Source organism: Kogia breviceps, chromosome 17 (assembly GCF_026419965.1).
Source record: "Kogia breviceps isolate mKogBre1 chromosome 17, mKogBre1 haplotype 1, whole genome shotgun sequence".
In the NCBI taxonomy this organism is placed as follows: domain Eukaryota; kingdom Metazoa; phylum Chordata; class Mammalia; order Artiodactyla; family Physeteridae; genus Kogia; species Kogia breviceps.
Genome location: NC_081326.1, coordinates 42007556 through 42027682, shown reverse-complemented (window position 1 = coordinate 42027682; position 20127 = coordinate 42007556). Strand labels below are relative to the sequence as shown.

The 20127-nt window shown below is 36.4% G+C and overlaps 1 protein-coding gene across 1 annotated transcript in view; it reads left to right on the top strand.

Moving 5' to 3' along the window:
• STK3 (serine/threonine kinase 3) overlaps positions 1–20127 on the top strand; it is a 280160-nt gene that overhangs the window by 220885 nt on the left and 39148 nt on the right. The window contains exon 10 of the mRNA XM_059042473.2: positions 850–1025. Within this exon, the coding sequence (XP_058898456.1) occupies positions 850–1025 (176 nt within the window). The remainder of the gene's footprint in view (positions 1–849; positions 1026–20127) is intronic.

Here is a 20127-nt window from a genome sequence, read left to right as displayed (position 1 = left end):
TCACCTCAGGTCCAATAGTTAGCAATGGGAAAGTCAGATATAGAACCTAGGGGCAAGGTTTGGGCTGGAGAAATAGAATTAGGGATCACAGATAAAAACATGACAGGTGAAGTCATGGGAGTCCAGGAGGAGGTAGAATGAGCTAGAAAGACTATGAGGAAGTAGTCAGAGAGACACAGGAGAAAACTGGTTAAGTTCTTATAACTTCTTACAGCTGATAGTGGTACACAATGACAATAACAGTGTAGGCTTAAATGTTAAAATAAAAAACCAGGGCTTCCCTGGTGGCGCAGTGGTTGGGAGTCCGCCTGCCGATGCAGGGGACGCAGGTTCGTGCCCCAGTCCAGGAGGATCCCACATGCCGCGGAGCAGCTGAGCCCGTGAGCCATGCCGCTGGGCCTGTGTGTCCGGAGCCTGTGCTCTGCGGTGGGAGAGGCTACGGCAGTGAGAGGCCCACGTACCACACACACAAAAAAAAAACAAAACCAAAACACCGAAGTTTAAAATGTTTACTTTTAACATGTGACAAATTTCAAATATATTTGAAATGATTTTTAATAAAATTATGATAATGATTCTGCCAAAATTCTGATATGTTTCTACAATCCAAGAGTATTATACATCTCTGCCTAATCATTAGGTGAATTTGTATTTGACCGGGATATTTTTGTTTTTTCATCCTTATTTTATTTTACTTTGTTCTTCATTAAATTGACTATGTTCGTCTTGAATCTGACCAGTGAAAACTTATTATATTGATTAATAAAAAAATCGTACTTCAGTAAAAATCATAGTTCTTTAAGTAAATGTAAGAACTTATACCCTCCTTATGTTCTTTGTTTACCTAAGGAAATGCAACTTCACCACAAGTACAAAGACCATCTTTCATGGATTACTTTGATAAACAGGACTTCAAGAATAAGAGTCATGAAAACTGTAATCAGAATATACATGAACCCTTCCCTATGTCCAAAAATGTTTTTCCTGATAACTGGAAAGTTCCTCAAGATGGAGACTTTGACTTTGTAAGTACATTTTAATTCTTCCATATATGTTTTCTCCTACTCTATTTTGTCATCACATTGAGAAACATAGGTTTTGTGTGTGTGCATGTGTGTTTGTATGATTAAAATTATAGACTGTATATTAATATTCAGTATATTGCTATATATGGGTAGGGGAATGGTGAAATTGTAGTTTGCTTGTAGAAATGTAGTTGCAGGGAAATGTAAATAATTGCTTATGGTTAAATAAATTATAGCCCAAATTTAGAGAAATATTTAGGACTCTTTAAAACTAAAATGACACTGTGTTAAAAGATGTTTTTAATAATGCAAATATGAGATATTTCTGACAGTAAATTCAGTTTCCTAGACAAATGATGCAAAGGTATTTATGACATCGACTTTGAGAAATTTGCCTCGACTATGAAAGTTAAGTCAAATAGTGTTAACTCCACTTGGTTTGTCAGAAATAATAGTCCTATGTCTAATTAGGAATATAAACTTCAGTATAAAACTGTGCCTTCTTTTTTTTTTTAATCAACTTTTTTGTTTTTAATTTAATTTTATTATTTGGCTGCATTGGGTCTTAGTTGTGGCATGCAGGATCTTTTGTTGTGGCACGCAGGCTCTTTGTTGTGGTGTGCGGGCTTCTCTCTAGTTGTGGCACATGGACTCCAGAGCTCATGGGCTCAGTAGTTGCAGCATGTGGTCTCTCTAGTTGTGGCGCATGAGCTCCAGAGCACGTGGGCTCAGTAGTTGCTGTGCGTGGGCTTAGTTGCCCAGTGGCGTTTGGGATCTTAGTTCCCTGACCGGGGATTTAACCCTCGTCCCCTGCATTGGAAGGCGGATTCTTAACCACTGGACCATCAGAGAAATCCCTAAAACTGTGCCTTCTTGCCTCTTACTACATTTTCTCCTTATTTCTTCTGTCCTGCTCCTTATTTATTTCTTTTAAAGAATGCATATAATACAGATAAATAATTCTAAAACAACTCTTACCACAACTTGAGAGAGAAAGCACAGGCAACAAAAGAAAAAATAGATAAATTGGACTATATAAAAATTAAAATTTTTGTGCAACAAAGGACACTGTCAGCAAAGAAGAGTCAACCCACAGAATGGAAGAAAACATGTAAATCATATATCTGATAATATCTAATATCTAGGATATATAAAGAACTCAACAACAAAAACTAAGCAACCCAATTTAAAAATGGTCAAAGTACTCCAATAAATATTTCTCCAAAGAAGATATATAAATGGACAATAAACAAATGAAAAGATGTTTAATATCACTAATCATTAGGGAAACACAGATCAAAAACATGAGATACTATTTCACACCCATTATATACACACACACGTACACACACACAGAAAGTAACAAGCATTGGTGAGGATGTGGAGAAATTGGAACCTTTCTTGGGCGCTGCAGGTGGAAATGTAAAATGGTACCTCTGTGGAAGACAGTATGGCATTCCTCAAAAAAACTGAACATAGATTACCATGTGATCCAACAATTCCATTTCTGGGTATATACCCAAAAGAAATGAGTGAAAGCAGAGACTTGAACAGATATTTGTACATCCGTGTTCATAGCAACGTTATTCACAATTGCCAAAAGGTGGGAAGCAACCCAGGTGTCCATTGATGGGTGAATAAACAAAATGTGATATACACATACAGTGAAATATTTTTCAGCCTAAAAAGGAAGGAAATTTTGACACAAGCCATAATATGGTGAACCTTGAAGATAATAAGCTAAGTAACATAGCCAGTAACAAAAGAACAAATACTGTATGATTCCAGTTATATGCGGTACCTAGAGTAGTCAAATTCATAGAAACAGAAAACAGAATGGTAGTTGCCAAATGCTGGAGGAGGGGGAAATAGGGAGTTATTGTTTTTTGAGTACAGAACTTCAGTTTTGGAAGATGAAAAAAGTCCCGGGGATAGATTGTGGATGTACTTAATGCCACTGAACTCTACACTTAAAAATGGTTAAAATGGTGGATTTTAAGTTATGTATGAAAAAAGTAAGAGGGGAAAAAAAAGGATTCACATAGTGTCACTTCTGCCATATTCTTAGTCAAAACATATCACAAATCCAATCCAGATTCAAAGGATATGGAAATAGATTTCACCTCATGATGAAAAGACTAGCAAAGTCATATTGCAGAGGGTCCTGTGGAATGAATGGAATTATTGTGGTCATCTTTGCAAATAATCTACTAGAAGTTGTCCGTATTAAAATTCAACAGAATTTAAAATAATGAATTTAGGAAGTTGGAGGTCATTAGTGATTTTGACTAGGGCCATTTCAGTACCCTACTTTTAGAATATTCATACACACTCAACTTTTGACATGCAGCCTTCTACTGTCCCTTCTAAGCTCATTCTAGTTTTGTGAATGAGAGCATCAGTATTTCTAGTGGCCAGCTCTTATACGTAAACTTCTGGTAATATTTTCAGCCCATTGTAGATTCTGGAGTCCTTCTATCTGGAAATTCCAAAATTTGTTAGACAACCTTAAACTAGTTTAACAAATGTTCTGTTTTCTGCTTTGGATTGTGCTAGGCACTATGGGTTAAAATATATATATATATTTATATACACATATGTATGTACATTTATTAAGTTGAGAAAATGTTAGTAAAGTGTTAAATTGTAATCCGAGCAATAATTCAGATATCATGCAGTTTTGCATAAGAGGAGGACTCAGTAAAGGTTGGAGTAGTTTATGAAATTATATAGTAGAGGAGGACTTTGTCTAAACATTGGAAGATGGATAGTAGAAGCGAAGGTAGGCAGTACAGAGAATTATGTGCATAATAAAAAGCTTAGAGGTAGAAAAGGACAAGATATATTGGGTGACAATGAAGTGGAGACCTTCAAGTTCATTTGAAATAATATGGGAGATAACATGGAAAGCTAGGTTTGGGTCAGATGGTGGAAGCCTTGAATGTAAGACTGCAAAGTCTGAAATTTTATTTCCTAGACAGTGGAAAGCCACTGAAGGTTTTTAGGTTGGAAAATGACATGATGAAAAGTGTTTTAAGTATATTAATCTTGATGATAGCATGCAGGATTGATTGACAGAAAAAGACTAGAGGTAGGGGAAAATCAGGTATGTGAAACAGACTTGAAATAATAGGGTAATAAAATGGAAAAGAACCAAACAACAAAAACAGGGATAGATGTAGGAGACACTAGAAAGGTTGTTAATCAACAGAAATAGCCGACTTATTGGATTAAAGAGTACTATATTGGTTAAGATGAGGAGCTAAATAATAGAAGGTGAAATTTAAGAAAAAAAAAAAGACGAAGGAAAATGTCCTCACAGCTGGAAAGAGGCTCCAGGAGATCATAGGACCGGATTTAAGTTTTGCAGACGTATTTCTTTTCTGACTTATACAGGGCATGTAACCTTAAAAAGCGAAAGCAGAGGGGAAGGAATGACTAGAGCAGGAGTTCTTTCTTCCCCAACATTTACTACACCTGTCATCTGCTCAGCCCTCTCATCACCTTGAGGAATGTGAAAAATGTTTGCAATAGCTACTGAGGGAATGCAAATGGGAATAAATAAGGGATGAATAAAGGAAGGATTGCCAGGAGATGAACAAAGCATTTGCTAAGAGTAGTAGTGAGTGTGTTTTAAAAAAAAAGAAAAGAGGGCTTCCCTGGTGGCGCAGTGGTTGAGAGTCCGCCTGCCGATGCAGGGGACATGGGTTCGTGCCCCGGTCCGGGCGGATCCCACGTGCCGCGGAGCGGCTGGGCCCATGAGCCATGGCCGCTGAGCCTGCGCGTCCGGAGCCTGTGCTCCGCAACGGGAGAGGCCACAACAGTGAGAGGCCCGTGTACCGCAAAAAAAAAAAAAAAAAACAAAGAAAGAAAGAAAAGAAAAGAAGGAAAAAGGAAAAGAAAAGTGTGTAAGAGAGGCTAGAAGAGAGTAGGAAAAGAGGAAGCAGAGGTAGGACAATGTGTAAAGGGTTTGATGGAATACTTTGCTTACAAAGTAAGGAAATGGACTAAAAGCAGAGATTTCTACTTAAGACACCAGCTGGTATTGATAAGGGAAATCTGGTCTTACTCATTCTATCATACATTAGATATAGAATGTTAAAAATGTGACTCATCAAAGTGTAAAGCGTGCTAAGGTTTATGTGTTTATCTCCCTTCTTTATGATGTATCTCAAGGATACCTTCCAAAAGAACTAGATTTTATGTGATTCCTGTGTCTATTCAATAGAAGTTGCTTAAAACTACCCAAAGTCAGTTTGACCGTGTTTCGAGGACATAGAAGTCTTCTCTTTCTGCCGTGAGAAAAAAGACGTTTCAAAAAAGAAAAATGAAAGTGAATACTTCGTTGTCTTTTGCAGTATTCAGAGCGGATTCCTAAAGGACAAAACTTATTCAGAGAAACACCTGTTAGGCAGATGTGCTGAGTAGGAAGCATTCTTTATCTTAAAGCCTGTATGCAACTTAATTGGTGTATTTTCTTTAGCATTTGTCTTTTAGATTTTCTGTGAATTGGTTGTTTCCTGTTATGTTCTTGGATGTAAGGAGATGATAAGAGAAATAATTTGTGATTTCACCAACTTGAGGTTAGCATAAAGATAGGATAAAATATATTTAGGCTAACTGAACCAATTATTTTAACTCTACTAAAAAAGTTCTGTTTCAGGTGTGGCAGTGAAGATTTCTAAAACAAATGTAAAAGGCAAATCTGTTTATTACAGCACTAGTCAAATGTTTCAGTTTTTGTTAGAATTATTTCCAAACAGCCTTAGCATCCAGATTGTTTAGTGTTAAATGGGGAGCATGTAGATCATGTTTTGCAGAAATTACACTATCATTCATACATAAATAGATATATTTTGGGTAATGTAAAGATTTTGGAATAAGAACAAAAACTTTAAAAGCCATCTGTTAACCCACCATATTGGTTCCAAATTTTAAAAAAAAGAAATTGGATTGACAATAATTGCTAGTATAAGAGGAATTAGGTAAATCAGTTGTTTTTTTGTCTTTGACTCAAACTGAATTGTAAGGTAATGTTTTTGGATTTCCAGGATTCTTAAATATTCCATTTGTGTTGTTCCTTTGAGCTTAAGGGACACAAAAATCCTCCAGGGCAGCCCTTGGAGAAACAGTCTCAGTAATTGTGGCAGAAGGGAAAGAAAGTCCTCTCCTTCAAGTACACATGTGCCTTGAACCTTCCTGAGTTCTTTTTTACAACTCTACCCCTGACTCTGGATTGGAAAATCCGTGTGGTGATAGGGAAAACCCCACAAAACCCAAAAAACCTCACTGCTGCAAAATGCAGAAAGCAGTGAGCCTGGAGAATGTACCAAACCTGCTGCTGGAGCCTCAAGGGGATTTTAGGAATCTTTCTTAGGATCTTTTCACCCTGCTAGAGCAGCCAGCGGCTGTGGAGCGTAATAGTGGTGGAGTACAGGAGCCCCCGCAAAGGCTTGTAGTGAAGCCAAGCCTTTGGAAAGCCCTCAGGAACACAGGCCCTGTAGGAAGCCTGGAGGTAAAAACTTCAGCCAAGAGCATCTGCCAGTTTTCACCAGTGTAGCAGTACGCTACCACCTGCTTTCTCTACTTAAATACTGAGAGTGCTTTTGCTCTTTAAAGAGATGCTGGCTCCAGGTTTCTTTTGTGGTGCACTCCTTAGTCAAAGAACTTCTTGTTCTCTTCAGGCCCTACTTGTATGGACTGAGGAAACCACTTCAGCTGAGTGAAGTACTTAAGCATATTGTCATCGATTAGTTTTGCGTTAATTAAATGATTATTGTCAAGTATTTCCAGATGTTTGGAAGAGTATTAACAAAGTATGAAAAGATAACTGTAGATATTTCAGGTTTATTTCTTCTAGGGTAAAGAAGAAATAAACACAAAATCTCAAATGGCTTTAGTGGATAGCCCTGGATAAGAGTGTATGATTACAGGTGTACATGTGGCATGAACTTGAGCGTATGTGGCACATTGTGCTTTCACTACTCTTTCCTTACAGAGCCAACAGGAAATTGAAATTAATGAGAACCCTGCACTTTGAAATACTTGCAGAATTCTGGACTAGTGCAGTCCTTCGCCAGCTCACGAAATCTGTGCTGGCACTTGTATCCAACAGATGGTGTGGCATGTGCACAGTTGTAGCATGTGATTGTCTAGGTCCATGTAGAATTTTTATAAGATTTTGACCATCAATCTCCTTAGGCGTTTAAGACCATCATAACCTTTGTTTTGAAAGGAGAGTGGCCTTCTTCAAAGATAAGTGTTTATATACGAGTAGGAAAAAAATGTTAATAGTCAACGGTCAACTACACTGAATTTGATTCTATAGTAGTTAAAGGCAACAGAAACTTTAGTGTCTCTAAACTACCACACTGTTTTTTTCTCAGTATAATTTAATCCATTTGGCCACCTAAGGTAGAGTGAGCATTTTACTTTCTTATTCCTAAATATGCTGTTAAAGGCTTCAAAAATTTCAGGAAATTTTATTTGGTGGTTGTGTTTAGGCAAGATCTTCTGAAACATTAAGCTAATTCTGCTTATTTAGGTAATTAATGCCTTGCGTTAAAACTCACTATATCATCATTTCCTTTACAAATTAAAGTGAGCAGGCCTGTACTTACTGGATTAATTAAGATAGAAAGCACAGGTGCAGTGTGTGGGTTCTGGTCCCCGTGTTGGAATTTATTAAGATGTTTAAAACACATGGCAAAGAGAAAAATGGCCTTCCAAAAAGAGTTCTAAAAAGCATAAACTTTCCTCATAGTAATTTATTCTTTTAAAAATGTCGTTTATCTAGAAGACTGTGTTGAGAAATTGGCTACTTTACATTTTAAAACAAAGATGTTAATACTCCAAGCATATGTTATGGCTAATGTTGATGTCTGAGGAAGTTATTTTGACTATGTGCACTTTTTGTTCATAGCCTCATTTTGAATGTTTAGTCAGTAAGCAGTGGAGACTGTTGGGTGATTATGTGAAAAGAGATGTTAAGAACCAATAGTGGAATTTAGGATTATAGAGTGGACAATATAACTTATTGCCTTTTAATTTAAGACTGATGCCCCACAGTATTTACCTCTTAAATAAACCATTAGATTTCAAATAAGTTGTTTGGATTGATTGAACTAGTTATCAGTTTGTATTGACAATAGAAGAGTTCTTTTTCACTTTAAACTGTCATAAATGAAATTTCTTTAAGTCTGAAAGTGTGTTTGTACTTTCATACTTAATTCAGGTTTTCAGAATATACATAGTAGTTTAGTGTTAGAGCCCTTTCTGATCCCATCATAACTTCCTGATACAGATCTTTCACAGTTACAAGTACATAGTTCTTTTGGGGTCTATTAGATTTGTTGTCCTGGTTAAACTAATACACCTTTCTCTCTTGTTCTGATATTAGGTTGGAACCTTTCTCCATTCTACCTCTCATTTATTAAAAGTAGAAAACTTCCATTAGTTTGGATCCTTCGGATTAGAAGACATTCCAGTAAATAACAGCTTTTTAAAAATCAAAACCTTAGCTATCTTGATTCAAAAGCAAACTAGTTTTGTTTTATAATTTTGTCCATCAATAGTAGAAACGTCTTCCCAGAAATATAGACAGATCTTACAGAGATAAGCAAAAGAGGTTATCAAACTAATGTACAGTAGCAGATAAAAGAATTTGGGTACAGAGATATCTTAATTATATTGATTTACTTTTAAGAAACATTTACATGGCTTTTAACAAAGGAACTTTTTTTTCTTCGTGATTTAAGTAATGGTGCATGTTAAATTTGATATGCAGTATACTGATGTAATTAAAGCTGTTATTTATTAAGGTGCCTTATAAAAGTCTCAGCAACCTGAGTTAGAGTATCGAGTTGTAATTCCGCAAGCCTTCAATTTAGTTTTTAGCTCTCTCTTAATATGAGAATGCTAATTAAGCTATATAATAGTCAAGGCTACAAATACATAAATATGCAAATAGCTAATAACCAGCCATTACTAACTAGTCAAATGAAGTGAGTGGTCAGTTGTGGATTATCGTTGCGATGGAAGAAAGTTCTAAAGCAGTCATTTTCATGATTATAATCGTTTTTTAAAAATTTACTTATTTTATTTTTTTGGCTGCATTGGGTTTTCGTTGCTGCGCGGGGGCTTTCTCTAGTTGCGGTGAGTGGGGGCTACTCTTCGTTGTGGTGCTTGGGCTCTAGGTGCACAGGCTTCAGTAGTTGTGGCTCACGGGCTCTAGAGCGCAAGCTCAGTAGTTGTAGCGCATGGGCTTAGTTGCTCTGTGACATGTGGGATCTTCCCGAACCAGGGCTCAAACCCTTGTCCCCTGCATTGGCAGGTGGATTCTTAACCACTGAGCCACCAGGGAAGCCCATGATTATAATCTTTGATGAAAAGAATTGTACTGTCTTTAACGCATTAGAACTTTAATGATGGTACAAAAATACACTTGAAAAGAATGTGTATTCTGTTGCTTCTGGATGAAGTAGTCTGTAAATATCAGTTAAGTCCATCTGGTCTAATGTGTCTTTCAAGGCCTGTGTTTCTTTGTTGATTTTCTGTCTGATGATCTGTCCATTGATGTCAGTGGGGTGTTAAAGTCCCTCACTGTTATTGTGTTACTGTCAATTTCTCTTTTTATGTCTCTTAACATTTGTCTTATATATTGAGGTGCTCCTATGTTGGGTGCATAAATATTTACAATTGTTATATCTTCTTCTTGGTTTGATCCTTTGTTATGTAGTATCCTTGTCTCTTACGACAGTCTTTTTTAATTTTAAATTTATTTATTTATTTTTATTTTTGGCTGTATTGGGTCTTCGTTTCTGTGCAAGGGCTTTCTCTAGTTGTGGCAAGCGGGGGCCACTCTTCATCGCGGTGCATGGGCCTCTCACTGTCACGCCTCTCTTGTTGTGGGGCACAGGCTCCAGACGCGCAGGTTCAGTAGTTGTGGCTCACAGGCCTAGTTGCTCCACAGCATGTGGGATCTTCCCAGACCAGGGCTCGAACCCTTGTCCCCTGCATTAGCAGGCAGATTCTCAACCACTGCACCACCAGGGAAGCCCCAACAGTCTTTATTTTAAACAGACTATCTCCTTTGACTTAGGAATTTGCCAACTATAATAATAGATAATATAGAGTATTTCTTTAAAAACATAGATATAATTTTAAGTCTGAAATGAAATATTTTAAATTGGATTTTTCAGGACTTTACATACTGGGGCAATGAAATCTATTCACTTTATATATAGGAAATTGGTTGTGATACATGTATGGTTATGCCCCAAGAGACTAGTTCATCTTACATGGGGGGTGGGGGTCTCAATTTCCACACTTATTTTTCCTGGACCTGGCTCAAGATGACAACTTTCTTACCTGGTCTCTTCTAAACCGACTTTGTAATGGAACCACCCTGATCTCATTGTAGTCTGTTTACAGTGATCACACAGCGTGAGTTTTCCTGGACAGTTCTAATTTCAAATATTCTATTCTAGTGTCAAACCACATGTTGTGATTTTTTTATTTAAAAATAAAAATTTCATAACGGTACATGTTGTTGGGAATTTGGCTCCACCATCTTGGCCTAGTTAAACTTAGTCCATAGGTAGTATTGGTGAGTTTTTTAAGTAAGTGAATATTTATTTCCTCAGGATATTTAGTGAATTTATTATGGGTAACCTTTCAATTAGGCATATTTTTGTGTATGTTTCTCAGGTTTTCTGTTCTTCACAAAATGTATAGTCCCTATATTAGGTGATTTTATAGACTTAACATTCATTTTCTTGGGCACAATAGTAGCATGTGGTAATGTAGGAAAACAACCTTATTCTCAGAAGATGCATGCTGAAGTATTTAGATGTAATGTGCCATGATGTTCTGCATATACCTTCCAGTGGCTCAAAATAAAAATGTGTCTGTGTGTGTGTGTGTGTGTGTGTGTAGAAAGCAAGTGAGGAGATACAGTAAAATGTTAGTGTGTGTGTAGAAAGCAAGTGAGGAGATACAGTAAAATGTTAACAGTTGAAGCAAAGCAGAAGTTATATCGGTGTGTTCACTATACTACTACTTTAACTTTTCTATGGATATTTGGAATTTTTTTATCATAAAGAGTTAGGGAAAATATATACACTCCCTTTCTGTAAATTATGCTCCTTTTTGTCAAGGTATGTAGCATTTTAAAATGTTTGACCCAAGGCAACATATATAAACTATATTTATATTTCTACAGTTGCTTTTATTTATTTATATTTGTTTCTACCTTTACCTTTTATAATTGTTATATTTGTATTTATAGTCTTAAATTTTTTGCACCAAGCATTATATGTATAGTTTTTTTTTGTTTTTTTTTGCGGTACGTGAGCCTCTCACTGTTGTGGTCTCTCCCGTGTGGAGCACAGGCTCCGGATGCGCAGGCTCAGCGGCCATGGCTCACAGGCCTAACCGCTCCACGGCATGTGGGATCTTCCCGGACCAGGGCACAAACCCACTTCCCCTGCATCGGCAGGCAGACTCTCAACCACTGCACCACCAGGGAAGCCCTATATGTATAGTTTTAAGAATAGTTATACACATGCCCAAATACCCACCACCTAGGTTAGGCAATATAAATTACAGTTTCTTAGAAGCCCCCTGTTTCCCCTCCTGTCCCTATAGCAGTATCCACTATTCTTGCTTTTGTGGTAATTATTACTGTTCTCTTCTTTGTAGTTTTACCAACCAGGTGTATATTCTTTTTTTTTTTCATTTATATATATCTTGATTTTTTTTAAAGACTTTTGTTGAAATGTAGTTGATTTACAATATTAGTTTCAGATGTACAACATAGTGATTTGATGTTTTTATAGATTATACTCCATTTAAAGTTATTACAAAATAATGTATTTCCCTGTGCTGTCAATATATCCTTGTTGCTTATTTATTTTATACATAGTAGTTTGTATCTCTTAATCCCATACTCCTATCTTGCTCCTTCCTCCTTCCCTCTCCCCACTGGTAATCACTAGTTTATTCTCTATATCTGTGAATCTGTTTCTGTTTTGTTACATATATTTATTTGTTTTATTTTTTCTATTCTACATATAATTGATAACATAGAATATATGTCTTTCTCTGTCTGACTTATTTCACTAAGTATAATACCCTCTAGGTCCATCCACTTTGTATACACTGTTGGTGGGAATGTAAGTAGGCACTGTGGAAAACAGTATGGAGATTCCTCAAAAAAGTAAAAATAGAACTAACATATGATCCAGCAATTTCACTGCTGGGTATATGACTGAAGAAAATGAAGACATTAGTTTGAAAAGATACATATACCCCAGTATTTATATTTATTTATTTTTGGCTGTGTTGGGTCTTCGTTTCTGTGAGAGGGCTTCCTCTAGTTGCAGCGAGCGGGGGCCACTCCTCATCGTGGTGCGCGGGCCTCTCACTATGGCGGCCTCTCCTGTTGTGGAGCACAGGCTCCAGACGTGCAAGCTCAGTAGTTGTGGCTCACGGGACCAGTTGCTCTGCGGCATGTGGGATCCTCCCAGATCAGGACTCAAACCCGTGTCCCCTGCATTGGCAGGCAGATTCTCAACCACTGTGCCACCAGGGAAGCGCGACCCCAGTATTTATAACAGCAGTATTTACAGTGGCCAAGATATGGAAGCCTAAGTGGTCATCAAGAGATAAATGGATAAAGAAGATGTGATAGATAGATAGATAGATCGATAGATTATAGATAGCCAGACACACACATGATATATATATGATATATATATACACATATATATGATATATATACACACACACAATGAAATATTACTTAGCCATAAAAAGGTATATATTCTTAAACAATATATTATTTAATCTTGCTGGATTTGACAGTATATTATTTGGTCTTGCTGGATTTGAACTTTATATAAATGGAACAATATTTTCTGTATGCGTCTGTGACTTGATTCTTTGCTCTAGGGTATACTTTTGAGGATCACGATCCCATTTTGATTTATGAAACTGTAGTTTATGCATTTTCACTGCTATATAGTATTCTACTAAGTGATTTTTTTTTTTCTGTTTTATACATCCATTCTCTGTTGACTAATATTTGAATCATGTCTCATCTTTAGCTATTACAGACAATGCTGCTATGAACATTTTTATATATGTTTCCCAGAGAACAAGTGCAAGAATTTCATTGTAGTATTTTCCGATAGGTGTTTAGAAATTGCTGAATAGTAGAATATTTGCATCTTCAGCTTTACTTGATTATGCACAATTATTTTCCAAGGTGGGTGTACCAGTTTACATTAAGAGTTTCTGTTGCTCAGTACTCTTCATTAATTTGCTGTTGCCAGGTTTTGAATTTTCACCAATCTGGTGGCTGTCAAATGATATTTCATTAGCATATTTCCCTCACCACTAATGGGATTGAATATAGTTTCATGTGGTTCCCATAGATTTTGGCCATTCTAATTGTCTCTTCAGTGAAGTGCTTGTTCAAGTCTTTTAGTTTTCTGTTAGAGTTATTTGTCTTTTCTTATTGCTTTATAGGAGCTGTTTATATATTCTGGATGTTGTTTGTTTTGTTTTGTTTCAGTTATATTGGTACAAATATTTTCTCCCAATTTGTGGCTTGTTATTTCACTGTGTAATTTTTTTTATGATAGAAATTCTTAATTTTAATATAATTGGATTCAGTATTCTCTGTTAAGGTACACTCTGGGTCATATTTAAAATGGCATAAATGTATCTTATTTCTTGAATTTTAAAATTTCACAGTTTTACCTTCCACATTGTTGTTTTAGTTAATAGACTTCATTTATTTATTTATTTATTTATTTATTTATTTATTTATTGTGGTACACGGACCTCTCACTGTTGTGGCTTCTTCCGTTGTGGAGCACAGGCTCCAGACGCACAGGCGCAGCGGCCATGGCTCACGGGCCCAGCCGCTCCACGGCATGTGGGATCTTCCCCGACCGGGGCACAAACCCGTGTACCATGCATCGGCAGGCGGACTCTCAACCACTGCGCCACCGGGGAAGCCCAGTAGACTTCATCTTTTAGAGAAGTTTTAGGCTTACAGAAAAGTTGAGCAGAAAGTACAGAGTTTCCATGTTTTCCCTCTTCTCCCCTCCACCCTGCAGTTTCCCCTAATTACTAACATCTTCTGTTAGTGTGGTATATTTGCTATAACTGATAAATAAATAGTGATGTATTATTATTAACTAAAGTCCATAGTTTACATTAGGATTTACTCTGTGTGTTGTACAGTTCTATAGATTTTGGCAAATGCATAATGTTGTGTAACCACCTTTATAGTTTCATGCAGAATAGCTAACTGCTCTAATGTACTCCACCTGTTCATCCCTCCCTCTCTTTCCTCAAACACCTGGCAATCACTGATCTTTTTACTGTCTCTGTAGTTTTTCTTTTCCAAAGTATTATATGATTGGAATCATATAGTATGTAGCCTTTTCAGACTGGCATCTCTCACTTAGCAATATGCATGTAAGTTTTCTCCATGTCTTTTCATGGCTTGATAGCTCTTTTTTTTTTTTTATTTCTGGATAATATTCCCTTGTATGGATGCACCACAGTTTGTTTATCCATTCACCTTTTGAAGGGCATCTAGGTTGCTTTCAGTTTTTAGTGGTTATGAATAAAGCTGCTGTGAACATTCATGTGCATGCTTTTGTGTGTACGTAAATCAATCACTTTGGTTTTTGAGTCAGATAAGGGTCTAATTTTATAACTAGTTGTCTGGCATCATATGCTGAAAAGTCCATTCTTTCTCCACTTTGTAAAATTCCATCTCTCTCATAGATCAAGTGTCTGTATATGAAAGATTCTATTTGGAGGCTCTGTTCTATCCCATTAGTCTGTTTGTTTAATTCACTGAAATACCAGGGGCTTTGTTTGTATATACAAGTTAGGAGTTTGGGAGAAACATGTAGGCTGGATTTGGAGAGTCATCAGTATATGTATGGTATTCAAAGCCATGAGGTTGAATGGCATCTTCAAGGGAATCTTCAAATGAGTGAGTTTATGTGGAAAAGAGAAGGAATCTGTATTAGTTTCCTATGGTTGTCGGGAAAAATGTGGTAACCAATTACCACAAACTTAGTGGCTTAAAACAATAGAAATTTGTTTTTTTATTGTTCTGGAGGTCAGAAGTCTAAACTAAGTCTTATAGGACTAAATTGTGCTATCAGCAGGACTGTGCTCCTTCTAGAGGCTTTCTCAGAGAACCTGTTTCATTTTTGAGCATCTAGAGCAGCATTCCTTGAAGCCTTGGTTCATAGCCCCTTTCTCCATCTTTAAAGCCACTGGAGTACACTAGCATCTTTTCTATCTTAACTGCTTCCTTCTGCTTCTGTCACATGACCTTTTTCATCTGTGTGGATTCTTCTTCTGCCTCCTTTTTAAAAGGACACTTATGATTGCGTTTAAGGCCCACCTGGGTATTCTAGGATAATCTTCCATCTCAAGATTATTAAGTTAATCACTTCTGCAAAGTCTTTACCATGTAAAGTAATATTCATAGGTTCCAGGTATTAGGACATAGACATCTTGGGGGGCCTTTATACAGCTTACTGCAGTCTTCCCTGTGGCCCCCAGGGATTCATGTGTATCCACATGCAAAATACATTCACCCCAACCCAACATCTCCAAAGTCTCAACCCACTGTAGCATTGACTGTCAGCGGCCATGGCTCACGGGCCCAGCCGCTCCGCGGCATGTGGGATCCTCCCGGACCGGGGCATGAACCCACATACTCTGCATCGGCAGGCGGACTCTCAACCACTGCGCCACCAGGGAAGCCCCATGACCATTTTTTTTTTTTTTTTAGATTCCATATATATGTGTTAGCATACAGTATTTGTTTTTCTCTTTCTGACTGACTTCACTCTGTATGACAGTCTCTAGGTCCATCCACCTCACTACAAATAACTCAATTTCGTTTCTTTTTATGGCTGAGTAATATTCCATTGTATATATGTGCCACATCGTCTTTATCCATTCATCTATTGATGGACACTTAGGTTGCTTCCATGACCTGGCGATTGTAAATAGAGCTGCAGTGAACATTTTGGTACATGACTCTTTTTGAATTATGGTTTTCTCAGGGTGTATGCCCAGTAGTGGGATTGCTGGGTCATATGGTAGTTCTATTTTTAGTTTTTTAAGGAACCACCATACTGTTCTCCATAGTGGCTGTGTCAATTTACATTCCCACCAACAGTGCAAGAGGGTTCCATTTTCTCCACACCCTCTGCAGCATTTATTGTTTGTAGATTTTTTGATGATGGCCATTCTGACTGGTGTTAGATGATATCTCATTTTAGTTTTGATTTGCATTTCTCTAATGATTAATGATGTTGAGCATTCTTTCACGCACATATGGTCACCTTATCTTTGCAAAAGGAGGCAAGAATATACAGTGGAGAAAAGACAGCCTCTTCAATAAGTGGTGCTGGGAAAACTGGACAGCTACATGTGAAAGAATGAAATTAGAACACTACCTAACACCATACACAAAAATAAACTCAAAATGGATTAAAGACCTAAATGTAAGACCAGACACTATAAAACTCTTAGAGGAAAGCATAGGCAGAACACTCTATGACATAAATCACAGCAAGATCCTTTTTGACCTGGCTCCTAGAGAAATGGAACTAAATACAAAAATAAACAAATGGGACCTAATGACACTTAAAAGCTTTTGCACAGCAAAGGAAACCATAAACAAAATGAAAAGACAACCCTCAGAATGGGAGAAAATATTTGCAAATGAAGCAGCTGACAAGGGATTAATCTCCGAAATTTACAAGCAGCTCATGGAGCTCAGTATCAAAAAAACAAACAACCCAATCCAAAAATGGGCAGAAGACCTAAATAGACATTTCTCCAAAGAAGATATACAAATTGCCTACTTTCTGTCTTTTAAATCTATAGGTTTGCCTATTCTGGACACTTAATCTAAATGTAATATGAGGCTTTTTCTGTCTGGTTTCTTTTACTTAATGTTTTCAAGGTTCTATATCAGCACCTCACTCCTGTTTATAGCTGAAAAATATTCCATTGTTTGAATATACCACATTTGGTTTTCCATTTATCAACTGATGGTTTAGATTGTTGCCACTCTAAGCTGTAGCTCTCCCTAACTGCTATGACTTTCTGAGCTTTAGTTCTAATTACTGTTCCCTCCCATCTTTTATGTACTTTAGTTATTATGAATAATGCTGCTATAAACAAGTTTGTGTAAGTTTTTGTGTGGACATATGTTTTCATTTCTCTTGCGAATGGAATTGCTGAATCATGTGATAGTGCTAGGTTTAAGCTTTTGAGGAATTATCAGACTACTTTCCAAAGTGGCTACACTATTTTACATTCCCACCAGCAGTATATAAGGGTTCCATTTTCTCTACATCCTCACCAACACTTGCTATTATCTATATTTTTGATTATGGCCATCCTAGTGGGTATGAAGTGGAATCTCATTGTGGGTTTTTGTTTGTTTGTTTGTTTTCATTGTGTTTTTGATTGGTATTACCCTAACAGCTAATGATCTTAGTATTTTTTCATATGCTTATTTCCTGTTTGCATATATTCTTTGGAGAAATGTCTATTCTGATCCTTTGCCAATTTTTTTATTGGGTGATTAGTATTTTTATTGAGTTGTAAGAGTGTTTTTATATATTCTATGTCAAGTTGCTTATCAGATATATGATTTTCAGGATTTTCTCCCAATCTGTGGGTTGTCTTTTCACTGTCTTATGGGGTCCTTTGAAGCACAAAAATTTTTAATTTTGATGAAGTCCTATTTGTTTGTTTGCTTGCTTGCTTGTGCTTTTGGTGTTATATCTAAGAAACTATTGCCTAAACTAAGGTCATGAAGATTTGCACTTATGTTTTCTTCTAAGAGTCTTATAGTTTTGGCTCTTAAGATTAGGTCTTTGATCCATTTTGAGTTAATTTTTGTATATGGTGTGAGATAGGCATCCAACTGCATTCTGTTGCTCATCAGTATGCAGTTGTCCCAGCATCCTTTGTTGAAAAGACTATTCTTTCTCTCATTAAATGGTCTTGCCATTCTTCTCGAAAATCAGTTGACCATAAATGTGAGGACTTATTTTTAGACACTCAATTCTATTCCACTGATATGTATGCCTATCCTCCTAACAGTACCACACATTTTGATTACTGTAGCTCTGCAGCAAGTTTTGAATTGAGGAAGTGTGTCCTCCAACTTTGTTGTTCTTTTTCAAGATTGCTTTGGCTATTTAGAAAAAAATTTTTATGGTAAAAAACATAACATAAAATTCACTATCTTAACCATTTCTAACTGTACAGTTCTGTAATGTTTACATTTGCATTGTTGTGCAACCATTCTCCAGAACTCCTTTCAGCTTGCAGAACTAAAATTCTATATCCATTAAACAACTCTCATTTTCCCCTCTTCCCAGCCCCTGGTAACCACTATTCTACCTTGTTATGTTTCTATGAATTTGACTACTTTAGATACCTCATATAAGTGCAGCCTGGAAAACAGTCTGCACTTATTTGGAAAACAGTCTGACAGTTGCTCAGTCATACAGTATTTAACTTTTTATAATGGGCTTATTGCACTTTGTATAATGTCCTCAAGCTTCATCTGTATTGTAGCTTGTGACAGGATTTCCTTCCTTTCTAAGACTGAATAATATCCCATTGTATGTTTTGGCTATTTTTAATTCTGTGAATTTTCATATGAATTTTAGTATTAACTCGTCATTTTCTGCAAAGAAGTCAGCTGAGATTTGGTAGGGATTGCATCAAATCTCTAGATTCTGCAGATCAAGTTGAAGAGTATCTCAACCTTAACAATATTGTCTCCCAACCCATGAACATGGGATGTCTTTACATTTATTTGGGTCTTCTTTAATTTCTTTCAGAAATGTTTTGTAGTTTTCGTAGTTTAAGTTTTGCACTTGTTAAATTTATTCCTAAATATTTTATTCTTTTTGTGTCATTGTAAATATAATTGTTTTTCTTATTTTCATTTTTTGGTTTGGTCATTGCTACTGTATAGAAAAACAATTGATTTTTATATATTGATCTTGTATCCTGCAACCTTGCAGAACTCATTTATTAGTTCTAGTAGTATTCTGGTGGATTCCTTAGAATTTTCTATATACATGATCATGTCATCTCTAAATTGAGATAGTTTTACAGTATTATATTTAAATATAGTAATTCAACAAACATGTATTGAGGACTTGCTCTGTGTCAGGCACCGTGCTGCATGTTGGGAGTATAGAGATAAAAGGCATAAACTCCGCTATCATAAAGTTTGCAATCTAGGTAGTGGACAGATCTTTAAACAAGTTATCACAATTCAGTGTTGTAAATACTGTGATTGAGAGATATATAAAGTGCAGTGGTAGCACAGAGGGGAAGGGCTACTATACTGGGGAGAGTTAGGAAAAATTCCACAGATGAGCTTATACAGAGTCCTGGACCATTTTGTTAAGAAGTAGCCGTGGTTATGATAACTTGTCATTTCAAGGCCAAAATGATCTTGGATATTTTTAAAGTATTATGTATTACTTTAGCTTTAAGATATTTTAGGTCTATCAAAATTTAAGCAGATTTGCATTAATAGTGAGACAATACATCAGGTTTTCAAAGTATATACAGATGTTTGATTATGTAGTAAAGCTGTTGCTATAAAAGCATATGATCACATTTGGAAAATTGCTATTGCATGTCTTGGCAGTTTATTAAGAACTGAAAACTTTTAAAACTAACTGGGGTTTTGATAGATTAAGTTCAAGGCCACCTTTTGTTTAAATGATGTTTTGTTTTCTGTAATTAGACCATGCTAGGTGAATTAAGTGTGTAATTAAAAACAGAAGGTTTGGCTAATTCAGAGTAAATGAGTACAAAATACAAGGTCAGTATCCATCTCTAGTGAGACTCCAGATGAAAAGTGCACATGGAACTATTTATAAAACATTTTGCATGGTCCGATCTCCTCTAGTTTGCTGTCCATGGCTTTTAAATTAAAGTATTCACAGACTTTCAAAAAAATGTACCTGTAATATAGAAGCATGATCCATTTACTGTGCTCATCTGA